This window comes from Mustela nivalis, assembly GCF_964662115.1.
Source record: "Mustela nivalis genome assembly, chromosome: 14".
Lineage (NCBI taxonomy): Eukaryota > Metazoa > Chordata > Mammalia > Carnivora > Mustelidae > Mustela > Mustela nivalis.
Window position 1 is genome coordinate 79434260 of NC_139033.1, and position 26671 is coordinate 79460930.

General features: G+C 37.7%; 1 protein-coding gene across 8 annotated transcripts in view; it reads left to right on the plus strand.

The window, feature by feature from the left end:
• The window catches only part of CEP192 (centrosomal protein 192), a 126624-nt gene that overhangs the window by 46516 nt on the left and 53437 nt on the right, over nt 1-26671 (plus strand). For all 8 annotated transcript variants that reach the window (XM_082697403.1, XM_082697404.1, XM_082697409.1 and 5 more), the window contains 8 exons: nt 3679-4039; nt 4446-4589; nt 10873-10937; nt 11366-11575; nt 13830-13956; nt 15402-15520; nt 20590-21418; nt 21504-21630. In XM_082697403.1, coding sequence (XP_082553529.1) covers nt 3679-4039; nt 4446-4589; nt 10873-10937; nt 11366-11575; nt 13830-13956; nt 15402-15520; nt 20590-21418; nt 21504-21630 — 1982 coding nt within the window. The remainder of the gene's footprint in view (nt 1-3678; nt 4040-4445; nt 4590-10872; nt 10938-11365; nt 11576-13829; nt 13957-15401; nt 15521-20589; nt 21419-21503; nt 21631-26671) is intronic.

Below are 26671 nucleotides of genomic sequence, written 5' to 3' on the forward strand. Positions count from 1 at the left end.
ATATTTGCCTCCATGTTCACATGGTCTTTTTCTCAGTGTCTCTGTGTCCTGGTAACTCTTTTTTCTCTTATAAGGACATTGCTCTTTGGGTTAAAGGCCCATTAAAAATCCAGGATGGTTTTATTTCATGATCCTTAATTATATCTGCAAGGACCCCGTTTCCAGATAAGATAAGATGACAATTTATGGGACCTGGGGTTAAGACTGGGAAATTTGGGGGGTGCCTGGGTGGCTCAGTGGGTTAAAGCCTCTGCCTTCAGCTCAAGTCATGATCTCAGGGTGCTGGGATCGAGCCCCGCATCGAGCTCTCTGCTCTGCAGGGAGCCTGCTTCCTTCTCTCTCTGCCTGCCTCTCTGCCTGCTTATGATCTCTGTCTGTCAAATAAATAAATAAAACCTTAAAAAAAAAAAAGACTGGGAAATTTTTAACTCACAAGAGTGTTATACATAGATGTTATCTACTAAAAAGTATAAGGTTATTCATCTGTATTTTCTCCTGGCACTTTTGCTTTCGAATGTTTAAGCCATCTGGGATTTATTTTGATGTAAGGTAGGATAAATGTAAGCTTATTTTTTGTATAACATTATTGGGAGATTACTCATTTAATAAGTGTTGGCACTAGGATTTAAACCTATGGCTTTTTTTTTCAAATTCAGCATCTTTTCCTTTATGTAGAACTACCTGCTTTTAGTATTTTAACTTTAAAGAACTTTGTAATACTGTTTTTGTCATCATACATCTTGTAACAGGAAAGATGACTCTTAACATGCTTTATGGGGACTTGACATTATGATGGTAGCTGAATGTCTGAGAAGAGTTTTCTAAGCACTTGGGCCCTTTTTTAGCAGTAGTTATTCTAGGAAAGAATAAGAAATGCCAATTAGGAAAGAGCATGGTTTTGAGGTGCTGGCTTAATTTGCCATGTCTGATGCAGTTGTTATGGGATATCTCATGGATGTCTGTAGTATATGCTGTTTTACTCCTGTTAAATGGTATTTTGTTCCCCCTCCCAAATTTGTATTGAAATTCTAGTTAACATATAGAGCAATATTGGTTTCAGGAGTAGAATGCAGTGGTTCATCACTTAATATAACACCCAATGCACATCATAACAAGTGCCCTTCTTAATGCCCATTACCCATTTAGCCCATCCCCCACCCCCCTCCCTCCTGCAACCCTGTTTTTTCTCTATTGTTAAGAAGATCTTATGTTTTGCTTCCCCTCTGCTGCCACTCTTTTTCCCTACTCTGATATGTTCATCTGTTTTGTTTCCTAAATTCCACATATGACTGAAATCATATGGTATTTGTCTTTCTCTGACTTACTTCACTTAGCATAATGCACTGTAGCTTCATGCACATCATTACAAATGGCAAAATTTTATTCTTTTAATGGCTGAATAATATTCCTCTATGTGGGGGCCCCTGGGTGTCTCAGTGGGTTAAGCCTCTGCCTTCAGCTCAGGTCATGATCTCAGGGTCCTGGGATCAAGCCCCACATCGGGCTCTCTGCTCAGTAGGGAGCCTTCTTCTCCCTCCCTCTCTGCCTGCCTCTCTGCCTGCTTGTGATCTCTCTTTGTCTGTCAAATAAATAAATAAAATCTTTAAAAAAAAATAAATTCCTCTGTGTGTGTGTGTGTGTGTGTGTGTGTGTGTGTAAAAATAATGTATGTACCACATCTTTATCCATTTACTAGTCGATGGACACTTGAGCTCTTTCCATAGTTTGGCTGTTGTTGGTAATGCTGCTATAAACATCGGGTGCATGTACCCCTTTTTAATCTGTATTTTTGTGTGCTTTGGGTAAATACTTAGTAGTCTAATTACGGGGTTGTAGGGTAGTTCTATTTTTAACTTTTTTTTCTTCAAAGATTTTATTTATTTTGAGAGAAATGGTGAGTGGGGGAGGGGGTGTGGGCAGAGGTAAGGGTAAGAAGAATCTCAAGCGGATGCCATGCTGAACATGGAGCCTGATGTGGGGCTCAGTCCCACAACTGTGAGGTCATGACCTGAGCCTAAGTCAAGAGTCGGGCTTAACTGACTGAGCCACCCAAGTGCCCCTCTATTTTTAATTTTTTGAGGACCTCCATACTGTTTTCCAGAGTGGCTGTATTCATTTGCATTCCCACCAACAGTGTAAGAGTGTTCCCCTTTCTCCGCATCCTCGCCAACATCTGTTGTCTCCTGTGTTGTTCATTTTAGCCAGTCTGACAGGTGTGAGGTGGTAGCATATCTTGGTTTTGATTTGTATTTTCCAGATGATGAGTGATTTTGAGCATCTTTTCATGTGCCTGTTAGCCATCTGGATGCCTTCTTTAGAAAAAGTATATTCATGTCTCCTACCCATTTCTTAACTGGATTATTTGGCTTTTGGGTGTTGAGTTTGTTCAGTTCTTTATAGATTTGGGATACTAGCCCTTTATCCAATATGTCATTTGCAAATATCTTCTTCCATTCTGTAGGTTGCCTTTTAGTTTTGTTGATTGTTTCCTTCCCTGTACAGATCTTTCTATCTTGGTGAAGTCCCAATAGTTTATTTTTGCTTTTGTTTCCCTTGCCTCAGGCAACGTGTCTAGTGAGAAGTTGCTACGGCTGAGGTCGGAGATGTTCCTGCCTCTGTTCTTCTCTAGGACTTTGATGGTTTCCTGTCTCACCTTTATGTCTTTCATCCATCTTGAATTTATTTTTGTGTGTGGTGTAAGAAAGTGGCTCCATTTCATTCTTCTGCGTGTTGCTGTCCAATTTTCCCAACACCCTTTGTTGAAGAGACTTTTTCCATTGGATATTCTTTCCTGTTTTGTGGAAGATTAGTTCACTATATAGTTGTGGGTCCATTTCTGGGTTTTCTGTTCTATTCCATTGAACTGTATGTCTGTTTTTGTGCCAGTACCATACTGTCTTGATGACTACAGCTTTGTAATATAGTTTGAAGTCCGGAATTGTGATGCCTCCAGCTTTTCTTTTCTTTTTCAGGATCGCTTTGTCTACTTGGGGTCCTTTGTGGTTCCATATAAGTTCTAGGATTGTTTGTTCTAACTGAAAATTGCTGATGGTATTTTTCATAGGGATTTCATTGATTGTATAGATTGCCTTGGGTAGTATAGACATTTTAACAATGTTAGTTCTTTCAACCCATGAGCATGGAATGCTTTCCCATTTCTTTGTGTCCTCTTCAATGTCTTTTATAAGTGTTTTGTAGTTTTCAGAGTACAGTTCTTCTTTTACCTCATTGATTAGGTTTATTCCTAGGTATCTTATGGTTTTTTTGGTGTAACTGTAAATGGGATTATTTCTAAAAGGTGTTAATATATCTTTTTAAGGGATGTTAATCGTACTTATGAGTTAGGTTACGTTAATGGGCTTGTCATCCTTGTTGAGAGTTCTAGTGGTAATTTTAAAAATTAAAGTGATATTTCTTACATCCTGTAATATAATGAACATGTTGGACTTACTTTTGGTATCTGAATCTGTTGATAAATGTTCATAATGACCACATTATGGTTCTGGTATATTGCTTAAAATTTGTTTACATATAGTCTAAAAGAGTAGAATGAATTCCATGTAGTCTGATGCTTCATATAATAATCATTTATGTCTACTACATAAATTTTTCCCATAAAGTTTTAGAATAAATTATGAAAAACAAAACTAATGGCTACTCTGTTATACATTTTTAAAGGAAAGTGAAAGAGAAGAAATTCCTGTGAAGACTATCCAGGCTACTAATGTGAAACTTAACCCTGTCTATTTTCATGACACAAATGCCAGTAAAGGTGATTTTGATTTAATGGACCCTTTGAAGCTGGAGGCCAGGTCTCTTCATCAAGATAAGCATTTGGGATCTGATTCAGAAACAGTTTTGCCTGTGGATAAATGTTTAGACACTGAAACTCCTGAAGTGTCCATTCAAAAATATGTGGACGTAGCATCTTTGAAGTCTATTAATGACAATGAAATTAATTACACTGATAGTCTTCGGTCACCAACTAGTGAAAGGCGAACATGTGAATATTACAAGTCTGTTGAAAAGAGCAAAGAGCGTAAGTAGTTTTTTAAAAAAAATAAAAGTTAAGAAATGTATAAAATGTTTATACATTTTGAATAGAATATGTTTTCAAGTGGAACTTGCCTAATCTTTTGTATTAGAATTTTGTGTCTTATGGATTAGAAATTGTATATTTATTCACAGATCTAGTGGAAGTATACTACTCTAAGTCTGTTTTTCCTTTTGCCACTGGTTCTCCATTACAGATCTTTTCTGGGTTAAGGCTGGCTTATCCACCATAAGAGAATTTTTCTTTTGTGGAAATGGATTTTCTTTTTTCTAACTAGTTTTGGGCAGATTGCAATACTGTTGATATCTAAGATAAGTCAACAAAGTAAAATTGTTTAGAATATTACATCATTTTATTTCATATGTGATTGGATATTTTTGGAATTTTTTAGAAACAGATCTACCACAAAATGTTGTCTATCAGAACGAAGAGGGCAGATGGGTCACTGACCTTGCATATTATACATCTTTTAATAAAGAACAAATTTTAAATATGTCTCTAACTGACGAGATGAATGAAGACTTCAGATCTGGTTGTAAGTGTATTGATAACCACTTTATTGTACCATTTTCATTGCTTTTCATGGTATTCTGAGATTATATATAGATTAGCCATATCAAATCGTTTTTGGACTATACATTTGAGCCTTGAGCAATATGGGGATTAAGGGGCACCAACTCCCTGCATATTTCAAATCTGTATATAGCTTTTGACTTCCCAAAATCTTAATTACTTACAGCCTACTGTTTACCAGAAGCCTTAAGCAGTAACATAAACAATTAACACCTGTTTTACATGTTACATGTATTATATACTGTATTCTTATAGTAGGGTGAGCTAGAGGAAGAAAAAGTTAAAATCATAAGGGAGAGAATACATTCATAGCACTATACTATATTGATCAAAGAAAAAAAAAATCTTTGTTAAGTGGACCTGTGTGGGTTCAAACCCATGTTGTTCAAGGGTCAGCTGTAATACTGAGCTTATCAGTAGTTTTTATAGGAACAAAGTCTTGAATTAGCCAGTGCTAATCATTATAGAATGAGCTGAGCCTTTTCCTTAAACAAGGACAGTGAGTCCGGCTATCATTCATTCACATTAGTTTAAAACTTCCATCTTGCAGAGTTGGAAGGAACCTCAAGCTGTACATTTTCACTTTTAAAATTCTGTCCTGAACAAAAGAAATATCCTCTGAAAAATGAGCAATTACAAAGTCCTATCCATTTTGGTGTTAAGCTTAAGAAATGTGGAAATGATGGGAGAAAAGTGACGGAAAACATAAATCTCAAAGAATGAGAGCATTAGGAATATCAGCTAGGTTTGTTGATTATCTCTGACTGTGAAAGGAAAAACCAGTTTAAGTCTGCAGAACAAATTACATTTTGAGCCTAAGTCTGTGGAGGTGCTGTGCCACTGAGGCCTCCAGCTCCTGAGCATCTGTAAACCTGCGATAAAGAAAGGCATTCAGTGGCCTGTCAAGCCTAGTCGTATTTTTAATAGGCTCAGAACATACCTCAGGAAGAAGTCATTCTGACTACTGCTTGTCCTGAGCTCCTCCTAACCATGCAATGATGTGGAAGATAGAGACACATAAGGTATTTTTCCATGTCCATCAGCTAAAGGGGGAAAAGATAAGAATAAAACAGTAATTAGCAGCATAAGAGACACAAACCAAATGGTTTTGGGAATTTAGAGGAAAAATAACTTTTGCATGAATGGGTGACGGATTTCACGTAGGAGGTAGTAGCTTTTGAGGTAAGAGTTTCAAAAGATAAATGCTTCAGGGCATGAGAAATTCCAAATGGATAGAAAACCCAATTAAAGATAATCAAATGAGGAAGTCTGGGTGTGTTTTGAGAGTGGTAAATAGTTCAATATAGCTAGCATTTATGACAAGGTATGGGAAGAGGAGAGTAGTAAGAGATGAAGAGGTGAAGCTGGAGAGGTAGAGTAGGGCCAAGTAAAGTAGAGTTGAGCTTTGACTGCCGTGTCTGAGTTGAGGCTTGTGTGATAAGCAATAGGGAGCCACTGCAGACTTCAGTGTCCAACTTCCTTTGTGAGTTGTCTTCTGGCAGCAATTGTCAGTTGACTGAGAAATTCCTCAGGATGTTGGAGAAATCTAGGTGTCACAGTGAGAATGAAAAGCAAGTAGAGATTGAAAGACTTGGAAATAAAATGGTTAGGATTTGGTGACTGGATTTCAGTAGAGAGAAAGGCAAGAAAAGATTGAGGTTTGTGGTTGGAGTTACTTGAGAAAATGGAAGTACCATGAACTGAGGTGGGAAAATCAGAAGAAACTGTAGAATTTTGAATGATTATAATTTGAGGTGGAAAGTGTGAGCCAGAAACTGGAAATTAAGTTACAGTTCGAGCTTGCTCAACAATATCTTGATTTAGAAAGAACAAGAGGGTACAGACTGGACAGTGGATAGCGATTGTATCACTTAAAAGTCAGTGGTCATGGAATTTTCATGTGTAACTGGTGGGAGTATAAAGTGATAGAACCATTTGGGAAATTTGTCTAACAGGAGCTTTTGAAGGTAAACTTTATGAACTTCATACTTTAGGGCCCCCAGTAATTCTACACCAGAGTATATACCCAATGTATAGAGGTACTCTTCACCAAAAGACTAAAGTATTTATAGCAGCACTATATGATTAACTCCAAATTAGAAACTCCCAGATTCTCATTAATGATACAATGGATGGTGTTTATTCACACATTGGAATGCTATGTAGCAATGGAAATGAATGCTGTGTAGCTACTTGTAGCAGCGGGGATGAATTTCACAAGCATATTGAATGAAATAATGCAAAATAAGAGTACATGCTATATAAATCTCTCTGTATATATTTCAAAATGTACCCTGCTCTGTGAAGTAAGAAGTAAGGATACTGGTTACCCTCTGATGGGAATGTAGTAACTGGAAGGAAGCTTGATTGGCCTTTTGGGGGTGCTAGCAATGTTATCTCTCTTGACCTAGGGTGTTAATCTGGCCACACAAATGTGTTCATTGAATTGTACACATAAATACTTTTCATATATATATATATATATATATATATATAATGCTTTGGTCAGCAATTTTTAAAAATTAGTGATCAGACTGAGAAATATATTTGCATTCCTGTTATGGGTTAAAGGCCTGTTTTCCTAATGTATAAAGTGTTCTAATAAATAGTAAGAAAAAGACCAGCTTCTCAGTGTAGAATTAGGCAGAAGATATAAACAGACAAATTAGAGAAAAGGAAATGAAAATGGTTGTTAAATGTTCAAAAAAAGTTAATGGAATTTATTCATGGAAAGAAACTACTCCACGATACTATTTTTCCATTATTTTTTTGGCAGTGATCCAGTAGTTTGGTAATAAAACTATATTGGCAAGAGTGTGAGGGAAAAGGTACTGTAGTATTTATGTAATATTTATGTAGGTAGGGAAGTATTAAAGCATCTGGCAAAATTATAAATGTATATACCCTGTAACCAAGGGGTTCTGCTGGGCATTTATTCTTCAGATATGCTTGCAGAAATGGTATGTGAATACATATTGTTTATAATAACAAAAGATTGGAAGCAATATGGATGTACAAAATAGGGAACTAATTAAATAAGGTGCATCTATATAAGGAAAATACATTGTGGTCATTAAAAAAATGGAAAGAGGCTCTTTAGGTACTAATGTGGAATAATCACTGAAATAGTTTAAATTCTAAGACATAGAAACACACATAAAATATTTTGACATTTATGTAAAAAGGTGGAAGGGAGAAGGACACACATGTATTCATAAATACATATGGTGGCCAAGATTTTTTTGAAAGTGAAAGAAATGGATTGCAAGGAATCCCCAATTACTGAACTCAGAAATCAAATAGATTCAAATCGTGATATCAGGGGTACTTTATATATTGGTTGCTTTTGGAGATGTGGGATGTAGGGTCAGGGATAAGGGGGAGACTTTTCAGTGCCATATTCCCTTTTATGTCTTTGGTTAACTTCTAAAAATTCTTTGTTGAAGCATAACATGTATATGGGCACCATTGCATTTTGAATTATGTGGGTGTGTTACTATTCACGGAAAACTAAAATAGATAAAAGAAGTTTAATGAAACCATCCTTGTGATCAGGGAATGAACAAAGGCCAGGTTGGAAAGGATGAGTGGTGAAGAAATGGGGAAAATGATTATGGAATACTGTGGGGAAAAGTGTGATGGAAGGAAAGAAAGGATGAACTAGGTCAAGGGAAATCAGCATCAGGGGAGCATAAATGCAGGGGAAGCATTTTTATAGGAAAGGGGAAGGGAATTTTTAAAACATAAGAAGAGATAATTCAGAAGAGGAAGGTTGGACCAAAGTGTAATTTCATAATGTCAAAGTCATTCAAAATGAAAATTTATCTACTTAATAAACTTTATTCAGAAAATAAGAGATATGGCACCCTCTGCTCCATTTCTGCTTTGCCCCCTCTCTGACAGCTCCATGCATCTGAGTCACTGTATCACTTGTGCTTATGGCCTAGGATTAAAACTGGCTGGAGGGCTGGGGTATATGGCCTGCTTCAAAATTTAACAGTGGAAGCATTCAGGAGATATTTGAAAGGACTATTTTATATTTGGCAAAGAAGTGGGTATAGATTCTTATAAAAAATGAAGTTCTTTTTTCTCATAATTGCTGACTGATTTTCTGGTGAGCATACAGAGTAGCAATATTACTGTAGATTTTTCTTGAATGGAAGAATCTGTTAAAGTTTGGAGAAGAAAGTACTTCAGAATCTAACAAATATCAGTTGGAACTGTTTAGTTAATGATTTGAGAAACATTTGATTTTTTTAAAAGATTTTATTTATTTATTTGAGAGAGGGGTGGGGAGAGTATAAACAGAGAGTGAGAAACAGACTCCCTGGTGAGCAGAGAGCCTAATGTGGGGCTCGATCCCAGGACCCTGAGATCATGATGCAGCCAAAGGCAGCTGCTTAAGCAACTAAGCCACCCATGCACCACAGAAAAACACTCGATATTTAATGCAGTGAAGTAAATGAAGTCTTTCTGGGTTATCTTCTTAGTGGTCTGATTTCCTACTTCCCCTCCCTTGGCTTTTAGAGATGGTTGGTTGATGTTTTCACATTTTAGGGTTTTTTAACTCTTTGAGTCATGGCTTTTAACTCTGAGTCATGGGCATCACAGAGAATCCTCATAGAAAAGTCTTTACGTGAAAGATTGTATCTCTAATGTGATTTGAGAGTTTCATTGTTCTCCTGATGCCCATTCATAGGTTAAGAATATGTTTACATAAGAAATGATGGGTTCACAAAGTAAAGAACCCCCACTATCCGGGATGCCTAGGTGGCTCAGTCAGTTAAGCCACTGCCTTCAGCTCGGGTAGTGATCCCAGGGTCCTGGGATCAAGTCCTGCATGGAGCTACTGGCACAGCAGGGAGCCTGCCCATCTCTCCGCCTCTGCCTGCCACTCTGCCTGCTTGTGTGCATGCGCACTCTCTCTCTCTGATAAATAAATCTTTACCAAAAAAAAAAAAAAAAAAATCCCCACTATCCCATCAAGTAAGGACCTGAGCTATCTCTAGTGTTCTTTTTTTCCTGATTGGAAATAGTCTATTTCTTAATATTTTTATTATTTTATTTGACAGACAGAGATTACAAGTAGGCAGAGAGGCAGGCAGAGAGAGAGGAGGAAGCAGGCTCCCCGCTGAGCAGAGAGCCTGATGTGGTGTTCAATCCCAGGACCCTGGGATCATGACCTGAGCCGATGGCAGAGGCTTTAACCCACTGAGCCACCCAGGCGCCCTGGAAATAAGTCTATTTCTATTCTCATTATGTTTCTCAGGATGTTAATGTTGAACTGTAAGGGTTTCCAAAAGAGCAGTTTGGATCTGATTAGCTCCTAATGAGCTAATGAGAGAGGGGGATACCTCTTGTTTGGGCCATGGTAGACTGTCTCTTCTGGGTTGCATATAGCTTCCTGTTTCAGCCAGTCTCCCAAAGTACCAGGCACAGACCCAGAGTGGGTAGCAGGTAGGCGGAAAGCCTGCAGACTGTCTGATTAGTCAACATGTTTAAAATTCTTTTCTCTTTCAATGACTTGAGCAGGATCATGTGCTTTCTAGTTTGCCACTATCCCATCACTCCCTGCCTTGTCACACCTGGACCTTTATGCTCATCCACTTCTGGCCTCTGAGGCATTTTAGTTTGTGGATTTGACTTAGAGATTTAAGGTGTCCAGGCCCGTTCATTTCCCTAAGGTAAAAAACTGAGTTGCTCAGTAGGGACTTTGAGGGCAGATTTTGGATGACCGCTTGTTTTAGTTTGTCCAGCCTTTGGAGTTTGCTGGGATGTGGGGCTTTCCTTTCTAACACTGAGACAGTCCTGAGCAAACAGGTGGTTGGGCATCCCAGCAGACCTCTTCACTACAAGTTTATAGGGTGACTTTCTGTTGTGCTGTTTCCAGATAAAATTTCACAGGTATTCCTGGAGTACTTTAAGTCAGTTGTGCCAAAATCTTCAAAAGCTAAAATTAAAGTGCATCTTTTATAGATAAGCTTACATTGTAAGGGCCCTTTAGCAAGTTAGGACAAGTTAGTAACTGATAAAATCATTAACAGTGGAGTGTTCATTACTAAAAGTTTAAGAACCAGAGACTTAACATACTTAAAATAGATATATCAGTTGTATGATGAAAGCTTTCATATACTTTTCTCAGTTATTTCTTTACTGTTTCATTTTCCTAACTAAGTTTTCAATATCTGCTAGTTTTTAATTAGGCATTAGTATAATTTAATTATATAAACTAATTTTTTTTTAAGCTGAAGCCCTGGATTTGATTGATCAAGATGAAGAAGAATTTAATAAAGAGCATCAATTTATGCAGGTTCGTATTTTATTGGGATTAACCAAAGTTCAAAACTTTACCTATATTCTTTCTGGATAGATACATAGTTTGTATAGAATTATATCTTGCTTTCTCATGTTTACACAATTTCTTTTTTAGTCATGCTCTCAATTATTAATTAAAAATAACTGCATACTAAATAAGTTCAGTTCACTTAGACTCACCTTAATAGACTTTAAAGATCTTACCATAGTTTTTAACCATGTTTTAAAATGAAGTAATGCTATTTAAACAAATTGAATATATTGATTACCTTATTATTAGCTATTTAAGCTTGATTTTGTCCTGATTTTTTTAAAATGAAGATGTTTAAATTTTCTTAGTTAAATTTTCTTATTTTTGCATATTAGAAGAACAGAAGGAAGCCTTGCTGGGGAAGTAAAATGAAACAATAACTTTCTCCCTAGGAAGAAAATATAGATGCCCAGAACACTTCAGCTGCACTAGGGGATACATCTTGGGGAACTTCAATTAATTATAATTTGTTGAGGAAATCACTTAGCACATCAGATTTGGACAAAGATGATGCCAGTTATTTACGCCTATCTTTAGGAGAGTTCTTTGCTCAAAGATCTGAAGCTCTTGGTTGCCTTGGTGGTGGTTACAATGTGAAAAGAGTAAGTATGATATGTGCTGAAAATGGTTGAATTAATTCACCAGCCCTTATATTTTGAATGTTATGATGATATTAACTATAGCATAGTATCTTTACAGCAGGGACAGAATAGGCATATGATAGAATTGTGGTAGACAGCTCGGGTTTTATAGTCGGTCAGACCCTGACTCCAGTCCTGGTTCTATCTTTTAACTCCTTCTGTGACGTGGAGCAATTTATTTAACTCATCTGTGCCTTAATTTTCCAGTTTTTAAAATGGAGTGCTATTTTATAGGGTTTCATAAGAATTAAGTGTGATGGGACACATAAAGCACTTAGCACCAACACTAACTTGCAGCAGGTGTTCAATACCTGTTAGTTGATATTGCTATTGTTATATCATTGGTTGACGGGAAGAATTTGAAGATTGATTTTTTTTTTAAACTTTTACCTGAAAACATGTTTTGGAATATAGGAAAGTTTTGGTTTAATAAGCTGTAGTACATGTAAAAATTTGAAAATGTAAGCAATAATAGTAAGTTCTATGAAGAATGGGGGAGACAAACCATGAGAAACTGTGGACTCTGAGAAACAAACTGAGGGTTTTGGAGGGGAGGAGGATGGGAAGTTGGGTGAGCCTGTGGTGGGAATTATGGAGGGCACGTATTACATGGAGCAGTGCGTGTGGTGCCTAAACAATGCATTTTGGAACATGGGGTGAAAAAAAAGAAGTTGCTTTAGCTGCGGTGGTCAGGGCGACCGACCTCTGAGGAGATGGCATTGAACTGGGACCTAAATGATGGGAAGGAGGAGGCTGCCAAAAGATCTGGAGGCAGAGTGCTCTCAGGAAAGGGCGATCATCTATGTGGAGGCTTGGAAAGCAGGCCAGGGGAGCTGATGTAAATGGTAGGATGGTTCAGTGGTAGAAAAATACCAGGACCAGATCATGAGGGGTCATTGTAGGACTTGGGTTCATCTGAAATTAATTGGGAAGAAATGCTTGGAGGCAGGAAGCGGCTTTGTCGTGGTGCCGGCGCCATCTCCAAGTGTGACATGATGCTACTGTATAAGGAACCTGGGTGGAGAGGGGCAAGAGGAATAGCAACAGGCAGAGGGTTCTTACTTGGGAAGAGATGTGAAGGCCGGTGTCTAGAATTATAGTATAGACCCAGAAAAATCAAGGATTCAAGATTCCTTTCAGAGGTCGAGTCAAAAGGCTTGATAAATTCTTTATAGGGGAGTTGGGTTATTGGAGGGAGTGGTATTAAAACTGGATTTTACTAAATATAATTTGAAATAATAGCCATGGTGTTAGAACTCAAAGTCCAGATACAGGACTTAAATTTGATTTGAACTGGTACCTGCATTTGGTATCTTCAGTTACTTTGACTGGCCTACCTGATTACACCTCAAAGCAGTGTTAAAGAGGAGTGATGATGTTGGGGTTTGCTGACACATCCCATCCCTATACATTCCTGTCTGCGCAGTGAATTAAAAAATGAAAATAAGTGCTTTGGAGAGACAGATTTTTCGTTTTAATTTGACGTTATAAGAGAAGTTGAAGATTAAATGCAATCCTTACTAAACAAACAAAGCATTGGATTGTGGAAAAATACATCTATCATTTAGAATTTCTGTTTTGGTTTGAATTATGAAATGTTACTTGCATTCAAGTTGCTGGATCAAGGGAAAAAATTCCCAGGTGAAGCTCAATTGAAAATTGAGTGCATTTAATGAATTTACATTTCAGGTCTGATATGTCAAAGTTGTATAAGAAAGACAAGTGGGAATTCCCTGCTCCTTAGCACTTTCTTCCAGGTGCTAGGAACATACCTAATCTTCCTCCCACCCCCAGCTAATCTTAATACAGATTTTTGTGGATGTATTGTATAAAATAAATACCCTTATACTTACAAGTTTTAAGAAGGCAGGACATTCTATCTTTTATCTCATTGATATATCACACTGATTATAAATGACTGACACAGCAGCTACTCCATAATAATTCCTGAAGGAATGAAATGTCTTTCCTGGGTGGTTTGAATTTGGATTTTTTAGTAAAAGCAGCGTATCTGACAGTATTAGTTTGATGATTGAATATGGCAGTAAGTAAATAAAACTAGACTTTTAAAATTTATCTCTAGTTGAGTTTAAATGAAAAGAACAATTATTTTGTTGAAGTAATTTAGCTAAGTTACCAGTAGTAAAATAAAATAGTCTAGAATTTCTCAGAGCAGTTAAAAATTCAGGAAATAACTCACATGTTTATTTTGTAGCCATCATTTGGTTATTTTATTAGATCACCAGAGAAGAGAGAACCTGTTGCTCTTATAAGAAAATCTGATGTATCAGGAAGTAATTTGGAAAAAGAAATGGCTCATCTTAAGCATGATATATTTTCAGGTAATGGATTAAATGAAGGAGTTTTTAGTAACCTTTTTTTAAACTATAAGTTAGTGGTTCTGTGATCGTATTAATGAGTGAAAATGTATATGTTGTTTTGAATTTTTTCAGTATTTGTTACAGATTCTATTCTTATATAACCCATATTGCCTTTTTTAGTCAAAAGTGGAAACAAGTCAACCAAAACCCACCTAAATCCTTTTGTAAAAAACAAAGTAAATGAAATACATCTTTTGTTTAATGGGTTAATTCAAATGGGTTAGTTAATTTTGGTCTATTCAACTACTGAGTTGATGAACTTAATTAGACTTTTGGTTAAAATGATATTTTGAGATTTGGACCATAGTAGTCTAAGTATGACAAGTATCTATGATAAATATTTTTTGTAAAGATTTATTTATTTATCTTAGGAGGTGGTGGGATAGAGGGAGAGAGAGAATCTCCAACAGACTCCCTGCTGAGTGTGGAACCTGATGCGGGGCTTGAGCTCATGACCCTGAGATCTTGACCTGAGCCAAAATCAAGAGTTGGATGCTTAACGAAATGAACCATCCAAGCACCCCTCCATGATAAATATTTAAAATCAGACTTTCTCAGTAATAACATACAATTATTGAACAGCTACTTTTTGTTAGTACAGTGCCTGGTGCTACGTATATAAAATTGTACAAGATTTGCTCCAGTCCTTAAAGAGCTTATATCTAGGGGCGCCTGGGTGGCTCAGTGGGTTAAGCCGCTGCCTTCGGCTTAGGTCATGATCCCAGAGTCCTGGGATCGAGCCCCACCTCAGGCTCTCTGCTCGGTGGGGAGCCTGCTTCCTCCCCTCTCTCTCTGCCTGCCTCTCTGTCTGCTTGTGATCTCTGTCTGTCAAATAAATAAATCTTAAAAAAAAAAAAAAAAAAAAGAGCCTATATCCAGTGGAGGAGTTGGGATGAAGAGATTAGATATAAAATTAGTTGATTTTCTATTATTGTAAAGAGGGCTCATTTTAATTTTTATTCATTTTTAGAGCAAGTGTGTGCATGAGCAGCAGGGGAGGGGCAGAGAGAGACAGAGGGAGAGAGAGAGAATCTCAGGCAGGGTCCACACTCAGTGGAGAGCCTGACATTGGACTTGATCTCACAACCCTGAGACCATGACCTGAGCTGAAACCAAGAGTCAGATGCTCAACCAGCTGAGCCACCTAGTGTCCCAAGAAGTTCTCATTTTTGAATTCAGCTTATTGTATATTTGTGAAATGTTTAAAGCTGAAAATATTAAATGAGTTTGTCAGTACTTGAAAGGGAGAGATTAAAATCCACAATCTAAAGTTGAAACTTGGCAAACTCAAATTGAGGTCCAAAGACTTCCTTGGCAGTTAGTCATGCTGAGTGGTCCTTATCCCACAGATTGTTTCTGTGAGGTAGTCTATAGATGTAAGTTGAATTATTGTTTATTTTCTACAGGAGACTTAAAAGCACAGCTAAGTGAAGGATCAGTTACACTTCAGGCTGAAGAACTGGAGAGTATTTCACAAGTGGATGAAAGTGATGTGACATTAACTGCCTCTAACAGCAAAACAGAGGTATCTTGAGCTTTCCATAGAGAAAAACTGAAACTGCATTGTCATAGTTCTTGTATAAGATCAACATAAGGTCACATGTGAAAAATATATACAGTATAATATTTGTTGGGTTTTTTTGGATTCAGTTTTGTTATAAATGTCCTTTGAATTTTCATAAAAATTTTAGTCCATGTATAATAAATATGCATGCCAAGTACATATGTACATACTAAACATAATAAGGATACATAAATTTATTTATAAAACAACCTTACAGTCAGTGAGTTACCACAGCTTACCCATGCATACCCCTAGGTCGAGAAAGAACATCAGTAGTAGCTCAGAAACCACTTTTTTTTTCTCCTCCTGAGCACTTCTCCTTCTATGTGCTATTAATTTTCCCTGCTTTTGAACTTTATTTATAAGAAATCATGTACCATGTATTCTTTTTCTTAGATTTATTTTTCACTTGTGTTTGCTAGATGCACCTCTTTTAAGTATAAGAAGAAGCTCATTTTTATTACTATATGTAGTACTCTATTATATGAATACCCTGCATTAAGCCCATTAGACATGTCCTTTGGACATTTGGGGTCTTATGTCAATATGACACTGTGGCTTTGTAAGTCTTGTTACCTTATTTTTCTTGTAAAGTATCTTGACTATTCTTGGCCATTTGCATTTCCATTTATTTTAAAAATCACTTTGCCACCTTCAGCAAACCAACCGGTAGTACTGTTGGGCATTTAACTGGTGTTGCATTTAATCTGTCAAACAGTCAGCTTGACACCTTTATAATTCTGAATCTTATAATTCATGAAAATTTTATACCTTCCACTTAGGTTTTAATTTTTCTCTGTATTTTATGATTGTTTTGTGGGCGTGCAGAGATGACTGTGCATCATTTGGATTTCTTTCTAACTTGTTGAAACAGTGTTTTAATACTGCCTTTCTTAGCTTCACTCTTCCTTTTTTTGGCTAAACAGAAATACATGTTTTTTCAAATACTCAACTTACATGTAGCGACCATGCTCAATTTACTATTAACTCTAATAATTACTCGTATTTTCCATATATGCAGTTTTATCTTCTGAGAACAATAGTTTTGTTCCTTTCTGATTTTGATACCTTCAATTTCTTTGACTGGCCTACCTGATTATACCTCAGAGCAGTGTTGAAGAAGAAGTAATGATGTTGGGGATTCCTGACAGGGCAGGAAAGCTCTTCAATATTTTATTTTTAAATTGGATGTGTGCTACTATGTGGTCGACTAATCTTCTACAAATCTTGAAAAAGACAGTCTCTTCAATAAACGGTGTTGGGAAAACTGGACAGCAACACGGAGAAGAATGAAACTGGACCACTTTGTTACACCATACACAAAAATAAATTCAAGATGGATGAAAGACCTAAAGGTGAGACAGGAAACCATCAAAGTCCTAGAGGAGAACATAGGCAAGAACATCTCCGACCTTAGCCGTAGCAACTTCTCACTAGACATGTTGCCTGAGGCAAGGGAAACAAAAGGAAAAATGAACTATTGGGACTTAACCAAGGTAGAAAGCTTCTGCACAGCAAAGGAAACAACACAACTAAAGGGCAACCTACAGAATGGGAGAAGATATTTGCAAACAACATACCTGATAAAGAGCTAGTATCCAAAATCTATAAATAACTGATCAAACTCAACACCCCAAAACCGAATAATCTAGTTAAGAAATGGGCAGAAGACATGAATAGACTTTTTTCCAAAGAAGGCATCCAGATGGCTAACAGACACATGAAAAGACGCTCAATATCACTCATCATCAGGGAATCACAAATCAAAACCAAGATGAGCTACCACCTCACACCTGTCAGAACGGCTAAAATGAACAACACAGGAGACAATAGATGTTGGTGAGGATGCGGAGAAAGGGGAACACTCTTACACTGTTGGTGGGAATGCAAAGGGATGCAGCCACTCTGGAAAACAGTATGGAGGTTCCCCAAAATGTTAAAAATAGAGCTACCCAATGACCCAGCAATTGTACTACTACTAGGTATTTACCCAAAGGATACAAAAATACAAATTCGAAGGGGCACATGGACCCCAGTGGTTATAGCAGCATTAGCAATAGCTAAATAGTTTAGCAATAGCTAAACTACTGTTTTTCTCAAAGAGTGGAAGAATGGTACTCTTATTTTTATTTATTTTATTTATTTTTTTTAAATTGGTGCTGTTAGATTTTGGTAGTGTACATCAGTGAAATCCTCAGAGTCTGGAATTTTCTTTAATACTTTTTAATCACTGACTCAGTTTTTTTTTTTTTTAAGATTTTATTTATTTGAGAGAGAGAGAGCACATAACTGCATGAGCAGGGTGAAGGGCAAAGGGCAAGGAGAGGAGCAAGCAGAGTCCCACTGAGCAGGGAGCCTGATCCAAGGACCCCGGGATCATGATCTGAGCTGAAGTCAGACACTTAACTGACTGGGCCACCCAGGTGCCCCTTGATTTCTGAAATAGTTATAGGACTATTCTGATCTTTAAAACTTGTGTCAGTTTTAATAAATTGTAGGTTCCTAGGAATTACAACCTTTCATCTAAACTTGAAAATCTATCCCTCTGTATAAATTGACAAATATTGACCGTAATATCCTCTTGTGATTGTTTAATATTTTAGGTTCTTAAGGAATATCTTCTTTGTTATATATTGGCTCTTTTCCCTCTGTTTTCTTAGTCATTCTTAGCAGGTATTTCTTAATTTTATTAATTCATTCATTTTATGTATTCTCTATCTTCTATTCATATTTTTTGGTCTTTATTTCCTTCCTTATATTTTCTGGGGATTTAATTTGTTGTTTTTCTAACTTCTAGATATAAATGTTAAGCTTAATTTTTCTGCCTTTCTGGTTTTCTTACATAAACATCTAATGGTATAAATTTCCCTGAGAGCAGGGATTTTGTTGCATCCTGTACTATTTTTTACATCACATATATTTTGCTAAGTCATACTCTCTTTTTTTTTTCTTAAGATTTTATTTATTTACTTGACAGAGATCACAAGTAGGCAGAGAGGCAGGGAGAGAGAGAGAGGAGGAAGCAGGCTCCCCACGGAGCAGAGAGCCCTTTGTGGGGCTCGATCCCAGGACCCAAGCCAAAGGCAGAGAGGCTTTAACCCACTGAGCCACCCAGGTGCCCCAGTCATACTGTCTTTATAATTCCATTTTAAATATTTTCTGATTTCTCTGGTCCATTGTGTTATGCAAGTGTATTGCCTAGTTTCCAAACATTTAAGGGTTTTCCAAATTTTTAATTATTGATTCTAGGCCTGTTATACTGTAGTCAGAGAAAGATAGGTTTTAGTCCTTTGAAGTTTGTTGAAACACGATGTATGGCTCAACATTTGTTCCATTTTTGAAAATATCTTCTGTGCACACGACAGGAATGCCTGTGGTGTGATCTTTGGTTGCTCTCTTTTGTATGTTTTATTTAGGAAAATTTATTAAATCATAGTGATGAAACTATCATTAAGAATATTGTACTTGTTCTTTCAGTTATTTAGATATTAAAATCTCACACTGTGATTATGGATTTGTCTATTACATACTGTGAATCTGGCATTATTTGCTTTAAAAATTTTGAAGTTGTGTTTTTAGGGTACATACAAATTAGAATTGTTCTCTCTGATGAATCAGACCTTCTGTCATTGTGTATGTCTGCCTTTGTCTGTGGTTACGCTTTATGCCTTAAGTCGAGTCCAGTGTTAACATAGGTGATACCAGCTTTTACTCTGTAGTGTTTATTGAGTGTTTACGTGTTGTATCTTTTCCTATTTTGCTTTTAACCTTTTACAGGAAAAGTCGCTGAAATAATTTGAGGCCATGGGAGATACAGTCTTCCAGACAGGATTTGTGTTTGCTTCTGACATGAAAGAGGACCCTAGCAAGACATAAATAGGAACCATGGGTAAACAACTGAAATGGAAGCCACGGCAAAGAAACATAAACCTATTTATTATTTTAAAAATGCAAGTTAAGACTTCTATCTCCAGTAATAGCAGACTAAGCAATGCAAACCAACTCTGGCTGACAACTGTTAGAACTAGATAGTGTATCCAGAAGCATCTCTTAGAAGGCGCAGGAGAGCTTTAAAAAAAAAAAAGGAACAAAAAAATATTGGGCCAAAATCCAAGAATCCAAGAGAAGGAAGAATCCCAGTACTGAGGATACTCTTTCCTGTGGAGATCTGTTGCTTCAAGAAGATGCTATGGATAAGAGTTTTAAGAAGAAACTTAGCAAAGGTGTTCTTATGGGAGTGAGGGAATCAAAACTGAGTTCAGTGTCCACCAATGATGAGAGCCTAGCCATGTAAACAACCATGCTTTAGGATGAGACCATAAAGGGCTACACACCTTCGGAGAAAAGATGAACCAAAATTAGGCTGGCTCTCATAAGGACTGAGGCCCAGCTCCAATCAGCTCAATCCCAATACCTGGATCAAAGTGATCTGAGACTGTTAGTGTTCCTCATTTCTAACAACTGAATGAAATTACCAAGAATTATACTTGGAATCACAATGGCTCAAAGGTTTCTCAATCCCAATATCTTAATTTTTTGTTTTAAATTATCATCTGGGGGGCGCCCAGGTGGTTCAGTGGGTTGAAGCCTCTGCCTTCAGCTCGGGTCATGATCCCAGGGTCCTGGGATCGAGCCCCGCATCGTGCTCTCTGCTTGGCGGGGAGCCTGCTTCCTCCTCTCTCTCTCTCTCTGTCTGCCTCTCTGCCTACTTGTGATCTCTGTCTGTCAAATAAATAAATAAAATCTTAAAAAAATAATTATCATCTGGTTCAGTTTTAACTCCTCTTTAGCATCTATTCAACTCCTGATGACTTTTCAAAAATAATTGATAATCCAATTTTGTGAGTAACCCAGTACTCTGTAATTAAAGTTGATATCAGCTATCTGTTTTTTAATTAGGATATTTAATTGGTATACCATTAATTTCTAGCTGCTGTTAAACTTTATGTGACATGTAAAGATTAAACTAATATGTATATGTCCATGGGAACTGAGATAAATTTATCTGATGTGAATTTTCTCCTTTCTAGGACAGTTTCTTCATGAGTAGCCAACCCCAAAGATACAAAAGCAAGCCGCCTTCTGGCAATGATTCTGTCCTTAGGATAAGCACCATCGCTTCAGCCATTGCAGATGCGTCGGTAAGTACCGATCCTGCCCAGCTTGCTGCCATGATCAAGGCACTTTCAAATAAAACCAGAGAGAAGACTTTTCAGGAAGATAATAAACAAAAGGACTGTTCCATGCTGCCTCATTTCTTGCCTAATGATACAGAAAAAAGTAATGGATCCAGCATGTTTGATATGGAGAAATACCTTAAAAAAACAGAATTCAGTAGATACGAAAGTGGACTAGAAAACTTTTCAAGAGCTGGTACATCTGGTCTGTGGGATTCATCTTTGCCAAAAGAACGGACTACACAAGACATCCATACAGTGGACTTAGGTGCCACTAATATAAGTATAAGGGAACCAGAAGAGAACAAAGCATTTTCTGTTTATGGTGAAAACAGAGAGAGCAAGAATCAAGAATCATTGAGAACAAACTGTCCCAATTCAATTCTTACAAATAGAAAAGAGAGTGAAAGTACCATAGTTGATGTGACGACATATCCTATGAACAACAAATTACCAGATACTGGTAACTGTGAAACAGCCACCTCAGTATCCACTCCAACATCTAATAGGTATTCATTAGTACCGAACCACAGGATAGCATCCGTTTGGCTGTCAGGAGACTGTGAAGAAATACCAAACAGTAGAGAAAATCAGAGGCAAAATGAGTGTGTTAGTGAAGCAAGCAATGGTGAAAAACATGTGACTTTTGGAAAACATTCCATAATCACACCTAAAAATGTTGGTAAGTATTGAAGTAATTGGTCATGTTCACAAAATTACAAGTGATTTTTTTGTTGTTCTCATCAAAAATAACACCTGTCTGATAGATTTGGAAAATCACTCTCCTGAGCATGGTGGACATAGCTCAGAGGATGACCAGGATAGCTTCAGACCTTCCTCTTCTCCACTGAGTCATTCTTCTCCTAGTGAAATTTCTGGAACAAGTTTATCAGGGTAGGTGCTTACCTTTTTTTTTTTTTTTCCTTTTTCTTTAAAAATAAAAATATGTGTGCAGTATAAGAAAATTGGAAAAAGTGTAGAGAAGAAAAATAATCATTTATAGGTTCATTTCTCAAAGGTAACCCACTTGTTTTGCCAGCTTTTAAATGATGTTCTTTGAGTCCCACCTGTGTTAGTTTCCCATGGCTGCCATAGCAAAGTGCCACAAACTGGGTAGTTTAACACAACAGAAAGGTATTACCTCATACTCTGTAGGCAAGAAGTTCAGGGCCATGTTCTCTCTGAAGCTTTTTAGGGGAGGGGCACCTGGCTGGCTCAGTTGATAGAGCATGTAACTCTTGACCCCAGGATTGTGAGTTCCAGCCCCTTGTTGGGTGTAGAGTTTACTTACAAAAAAAAAAAAAAAAAAAAAAATCTTTAGACTAAAGCTTTTAGGGGAGGACCCTTCCTTACCTCTTTCAGCTTCTGATGGTTGTAGGCGTCCATTGGTTTCTAGATGAATTACTCTAATCTCTGCCTCTACATTCACAGTGGATCAAGGGTCCAGCCTCTTCCACTATGACCTCATTTTAACTAATTACATCTGCAGTGACCCCCATTTCCAAGTAAAGTCACATTCTTAAGTATTGGGGATTAATACTTTAACATACGCTTTTTTGAAAACACAGCTCAACCCATAACAGCCTTTTCACCAATGAGAAAATGAGGGAGCTTATTCTCATGTTCTTTCCCTTTCTGCTTTTTTTTTTTTTAGTTACATAATTTCTGCATTGGCATTTCATTTGCATTTTGATTCATCACTGTATCCTACACTTGTTTAGTTTTTATTCTGTAGTTAGGTACATTCTTTTTCCTCTCTCCACTGAGGGAAGTCGGTCCTGTGGTAGTTTGCTGAGATGACGGAGGGAACAGTACTCTAGGCTCTTTCATGTTGCACAGTTAACCTGTGGCTTTTGTAATGAAAGCATAGCTTGGCTTTGTTTAAAATCTTTGGCTTACGTTTTCCTCCCCTAAGTCTTTTGTAGGAATTGCTTTACTGTTTCTGTGGAATGCTTTACTGTTTCTGTGGAATGTAGGAGAGAAATCTGAGGCACCCCACTTCTTTCCGCTTCAGACCTGGTCTTTTTGTAAGCTTATGCCAGAGATGCTCTCTTTCAAGTCTAGTTTAATTTTATTAGGCTGTATCTCTGTGTTGACTCTTCATGGTTATTTTGTTGCATCATACAGTATACCCTTCAATATGGGAATTCAAGCATTTATTTATTGAAGGAAAATTTGCTCCAGCCCTTTACTGCTCCCAGAACTCTAGTGATGCATATGTGGGATCTATTTTGCTTGACATCTGCATTTATTTTCTCTTTAATCCTTTAGGAACTTACTACTGTGGAAAAATTATAGATCACAGGAAGTTACAAAGATATTATAGAGGGATTCCCATATCCACTTAAACCAGTTTCCCCTAGTGGTTACATCTCTCATAATTATAGCAGGGTGTCATCACCAGAAACTTGTGGAACAGTGAATGTGTGGGTAGAATTTGGTGTCATTTTATCACAGGTGTGAATTCATGTAACCACCACCACAATCAGAGACACAGAACTTCACCACCACCACAATGCTCTGGCTCTTTCTTAATTTCTCTTTCATCTTATTTGCATTTCCCATTTTTGATCTCTGCACTCCTTGCAGTGTTTTTTAGAGGGTCTCCTTTCCTGTGCGTACTTTACAGTTTTCATCTTGTTTTCTGTGGTTTTGGTATTTTTTAATTACATATGAAGGCATTTAATAAAAACTATTAGTACTCTCATATAAAGCCTTACATTATTATTTTTTTCCATCACACTGCCCTTGGTCAGAGATAGAATGCTGGCTGGCTGGTCTTATTACTCTTGGACTCACCTGCCTTTTTTTTTTTTTTTTTTTTTTTGTCTTTCTAAGAAAATATACTTACCTGTTATGTGTAGGAAATATTAGGGGAATACTAACGTTTCTCATGAACTTGGTATATGTTCAGATACTTTGAATATTTAACCTTTCTAAAGTGACCATGGAATTGGTAAGCTTTCTCCACATGGGTAAGCTAACCAGGCACCTGCAACCCCAGTTCTTAGTGTGGGGCAACACAACAGGGCTTAAAAAGAAAAGGCCAATTTAGAAGAGGGTAAGTGTGTTCTGAATTAAAATCGCAGGGGAAGATGCAGTGAGAGTGAGGGAGTGTTGCTGAGTTGCTCAGCATACGTGTTTTACTGCCATAGCCACCAAAACAAATACTAGTTGAGATCTCTTCATCACTCCCTGGCATGTAGATTAATCCATGAATCATTTGGGGGTGTGGTTTAGTCTGCTATCATGCTTCCTGTCAGATTTTTGGCCCACTCCTAACTCAATTTTAGGATTTCGCAGTATGCATTGTTGTGTTTTATTTTTACTGTTGTATAATTAACATACAGTAAAATACACAGATCTTAGAGGTTTCATTCAGTGGGTTTCTGACACTTACATACACCTATTTAAACATTACCACCTAGAATATATAAAACATGTACGTCCCTCCATTAACAATCCTTTGCCTTTTTCTTTTCTTTTTTAAAGATTTTATTTATTTGAGGGGCGCCTGGGTGGCTCAGTGGGTTGAGCCGCTGCCTTCGGCTCGGGTCATGATATCTCAGGGTCCTGGGATCGAGTCCTGCTTCGGGCTCTCTGCTTGGCGGGGAGCCTGATTCCCTCTCTCTCTCTCTCTGCCTGCCTCTCCATCTACTTGTGATTTCTCTCTGTCAAATAAATAAATAAAATCTTTAAAAAAAAAAAGATTTTATTTATTTGAGAGAGAGAGCATGAGAGGGGCGAGGGGCTGAGCAGAGGGCCCAATGTGGGACTGATCCTGGGACTCCAGGATCATGACCTCAGCAAAGGCGGTTGCTTAACAACTGAGCCAGCCAGGTGCCCCCTTTGACTTTTTCAAGTCAATTCTCCTCCTCCCACTCCCACCCGGCCACCCACTTGTATCGTCATAGTTTAGTTTTTGTTATTATATTTCATATGAGTGGAATCATATATTTTTCTGTGTCTAGCTGCCAACGCTTTGACATGTTTCTGAGATTTATCCTGTGGTTGCCTGTACCAGTAGCTGCTCTTGTGCATTGCTGTGTAGCATTCCCATCATGTGACTGTCACCATCCTGTGTATCTGTTCCCCTGGGGCAGAGTATGCATTTGCATCTAAGCCTCATTTCCAGCTCTGTTTTAGCTTCCCCTACAGCTTTCTCTTTTTTTCCTTGTCAACTTCAAATGCCTGTGTCAGTTTCTTTGTTGGTTTTCCTGAATTATGGTAAACTCTGTATACATAGTTATTTCTTCAGCAGAAGAAGTTTTGTTTTCTGTTACTTTTGATTGTTGACATGTTCCACCGATTCTCTCTTCCTCTTGAGAACCTTGATTTCCCATTAGTTGACACTCCATTCTCTGGTCATTTATGACGATTTTCTTTTCCCTAATTTTCATTTCTTTATACATTTACTCTGTACCGTGGGGTAGTGGCTCGGGTGTTTATCATCTGCATCACTGATCTTCTGTAGCATCAGTTAGGCTTTTTATCGCTGCCAATATCAACTTTGGTTTTGTGTTCATTTATTTTTATTGAAGTTCTCCTTGTACTTTTTTAATATGGTAAAATGAGTGTGATTTTTTTTTTTCAAGTGTGATATTTTTATTCTTTTTCTCTGGTTTCTACCAACTTGTATTGCATTAAGGTTTTCTCGTTGTTGTTGTTGTTGTTTTTTATAGACTATTTATTTGAGAAAGACAGAGAGCGTGAGTGCCTGAGTTGGGGGTGGGATAGAGGGAGAGGGAGAAGCAGATTCCCCGCTGATCAGGGAGCCCAATGTGAGGCGCCATTCCAGGACCACAAGATAGTGACCTGAGCCGAAGGCAGCCCCTTAACCAACTGAGCCATCCAGGTGCCCCTGTTTTTTTTTTCTTTTTTTTTTTTTTTTTTTGTTTTAAGATTTTATTTATTTCACAGAAAGAACACAAGTAGGCAGAGGGAGAGGGAGAAACAGGCTCTGCTGAGCAGAGAGCCGATGTGTCTGCTGTAGGCGGACACTTAACAACTGAGCTACCCAGGTGCCTTTTTGTGTTTTGTTTTAATATTTATTATAGCTATACTGTTGGCCAGAATTTTTCTCTCTTCAGTGGCAACATTTTCTTGGTGAGTGTACTTTTTATCTGGTAAGTTTTGCTGCTCGTTAGCATTCCTGTTAGCTAGTCTTCCAGCTGGTTTCCAGCAGGTCCATAGAGCTGATTTAGACCTTCTAGTTCCAGAACTGCCTTTCTATCTCTGTGTGGCTGGCACCTTGGCAGTTTTGGGATTCCTTTGAAGTTTGACATCTTAGCTAAAATTCTCTGTTTCCATTCTTTTCGAAGGGTAGGGGCAGAAGGAGAGGGAAAGAATCTTAAGCAAGCGCCACACCGAGCACAGACCCTGACCTGGGGCTGGATCTCACAATCCTGAGATCATGACCTGCTGAAATCAAGAGTTGGGCACTTAACTGACTAAGCTACACTTAACTGTTTCCAAGTGTTCTTACAGTTCACTTCTCATTATTTGAGGTACTACACCCAAAATGCATTTGTACCTTTCAATCAGAGGAACTAGACTAGGGGTGCTGAGGTGGCTTAGTTAGTTAAGCATCTGCCATCAGCTCAGGTCATGATCTCAGGGTCCTGGGATGGAGCTCTGCATTGGGCTCCCTGCTCAGCAGGGAGTCTGCTTCTCCCTCTCCCTCTACCCCTCCTCCCTGCTTGTGCTCTCTCTTTCTCAAAAAAAAAAAAAAAAAAAAAAAAAATCGTTAAAAAAAAAAAAAAAGGAACTAGAGTAATGCAGCACATCACCCTAGTAACCCAGAACTTTTTTCATGTTGTATCATGGTATCTGTGTGTGTGCACGCATGTGTGCATGTGCATGTGTGTACATACATATAGGAACCCATGTGGGTGCATGTCATGCAGAAGCTGAAATAGGCCTGAAGCAATTTGGT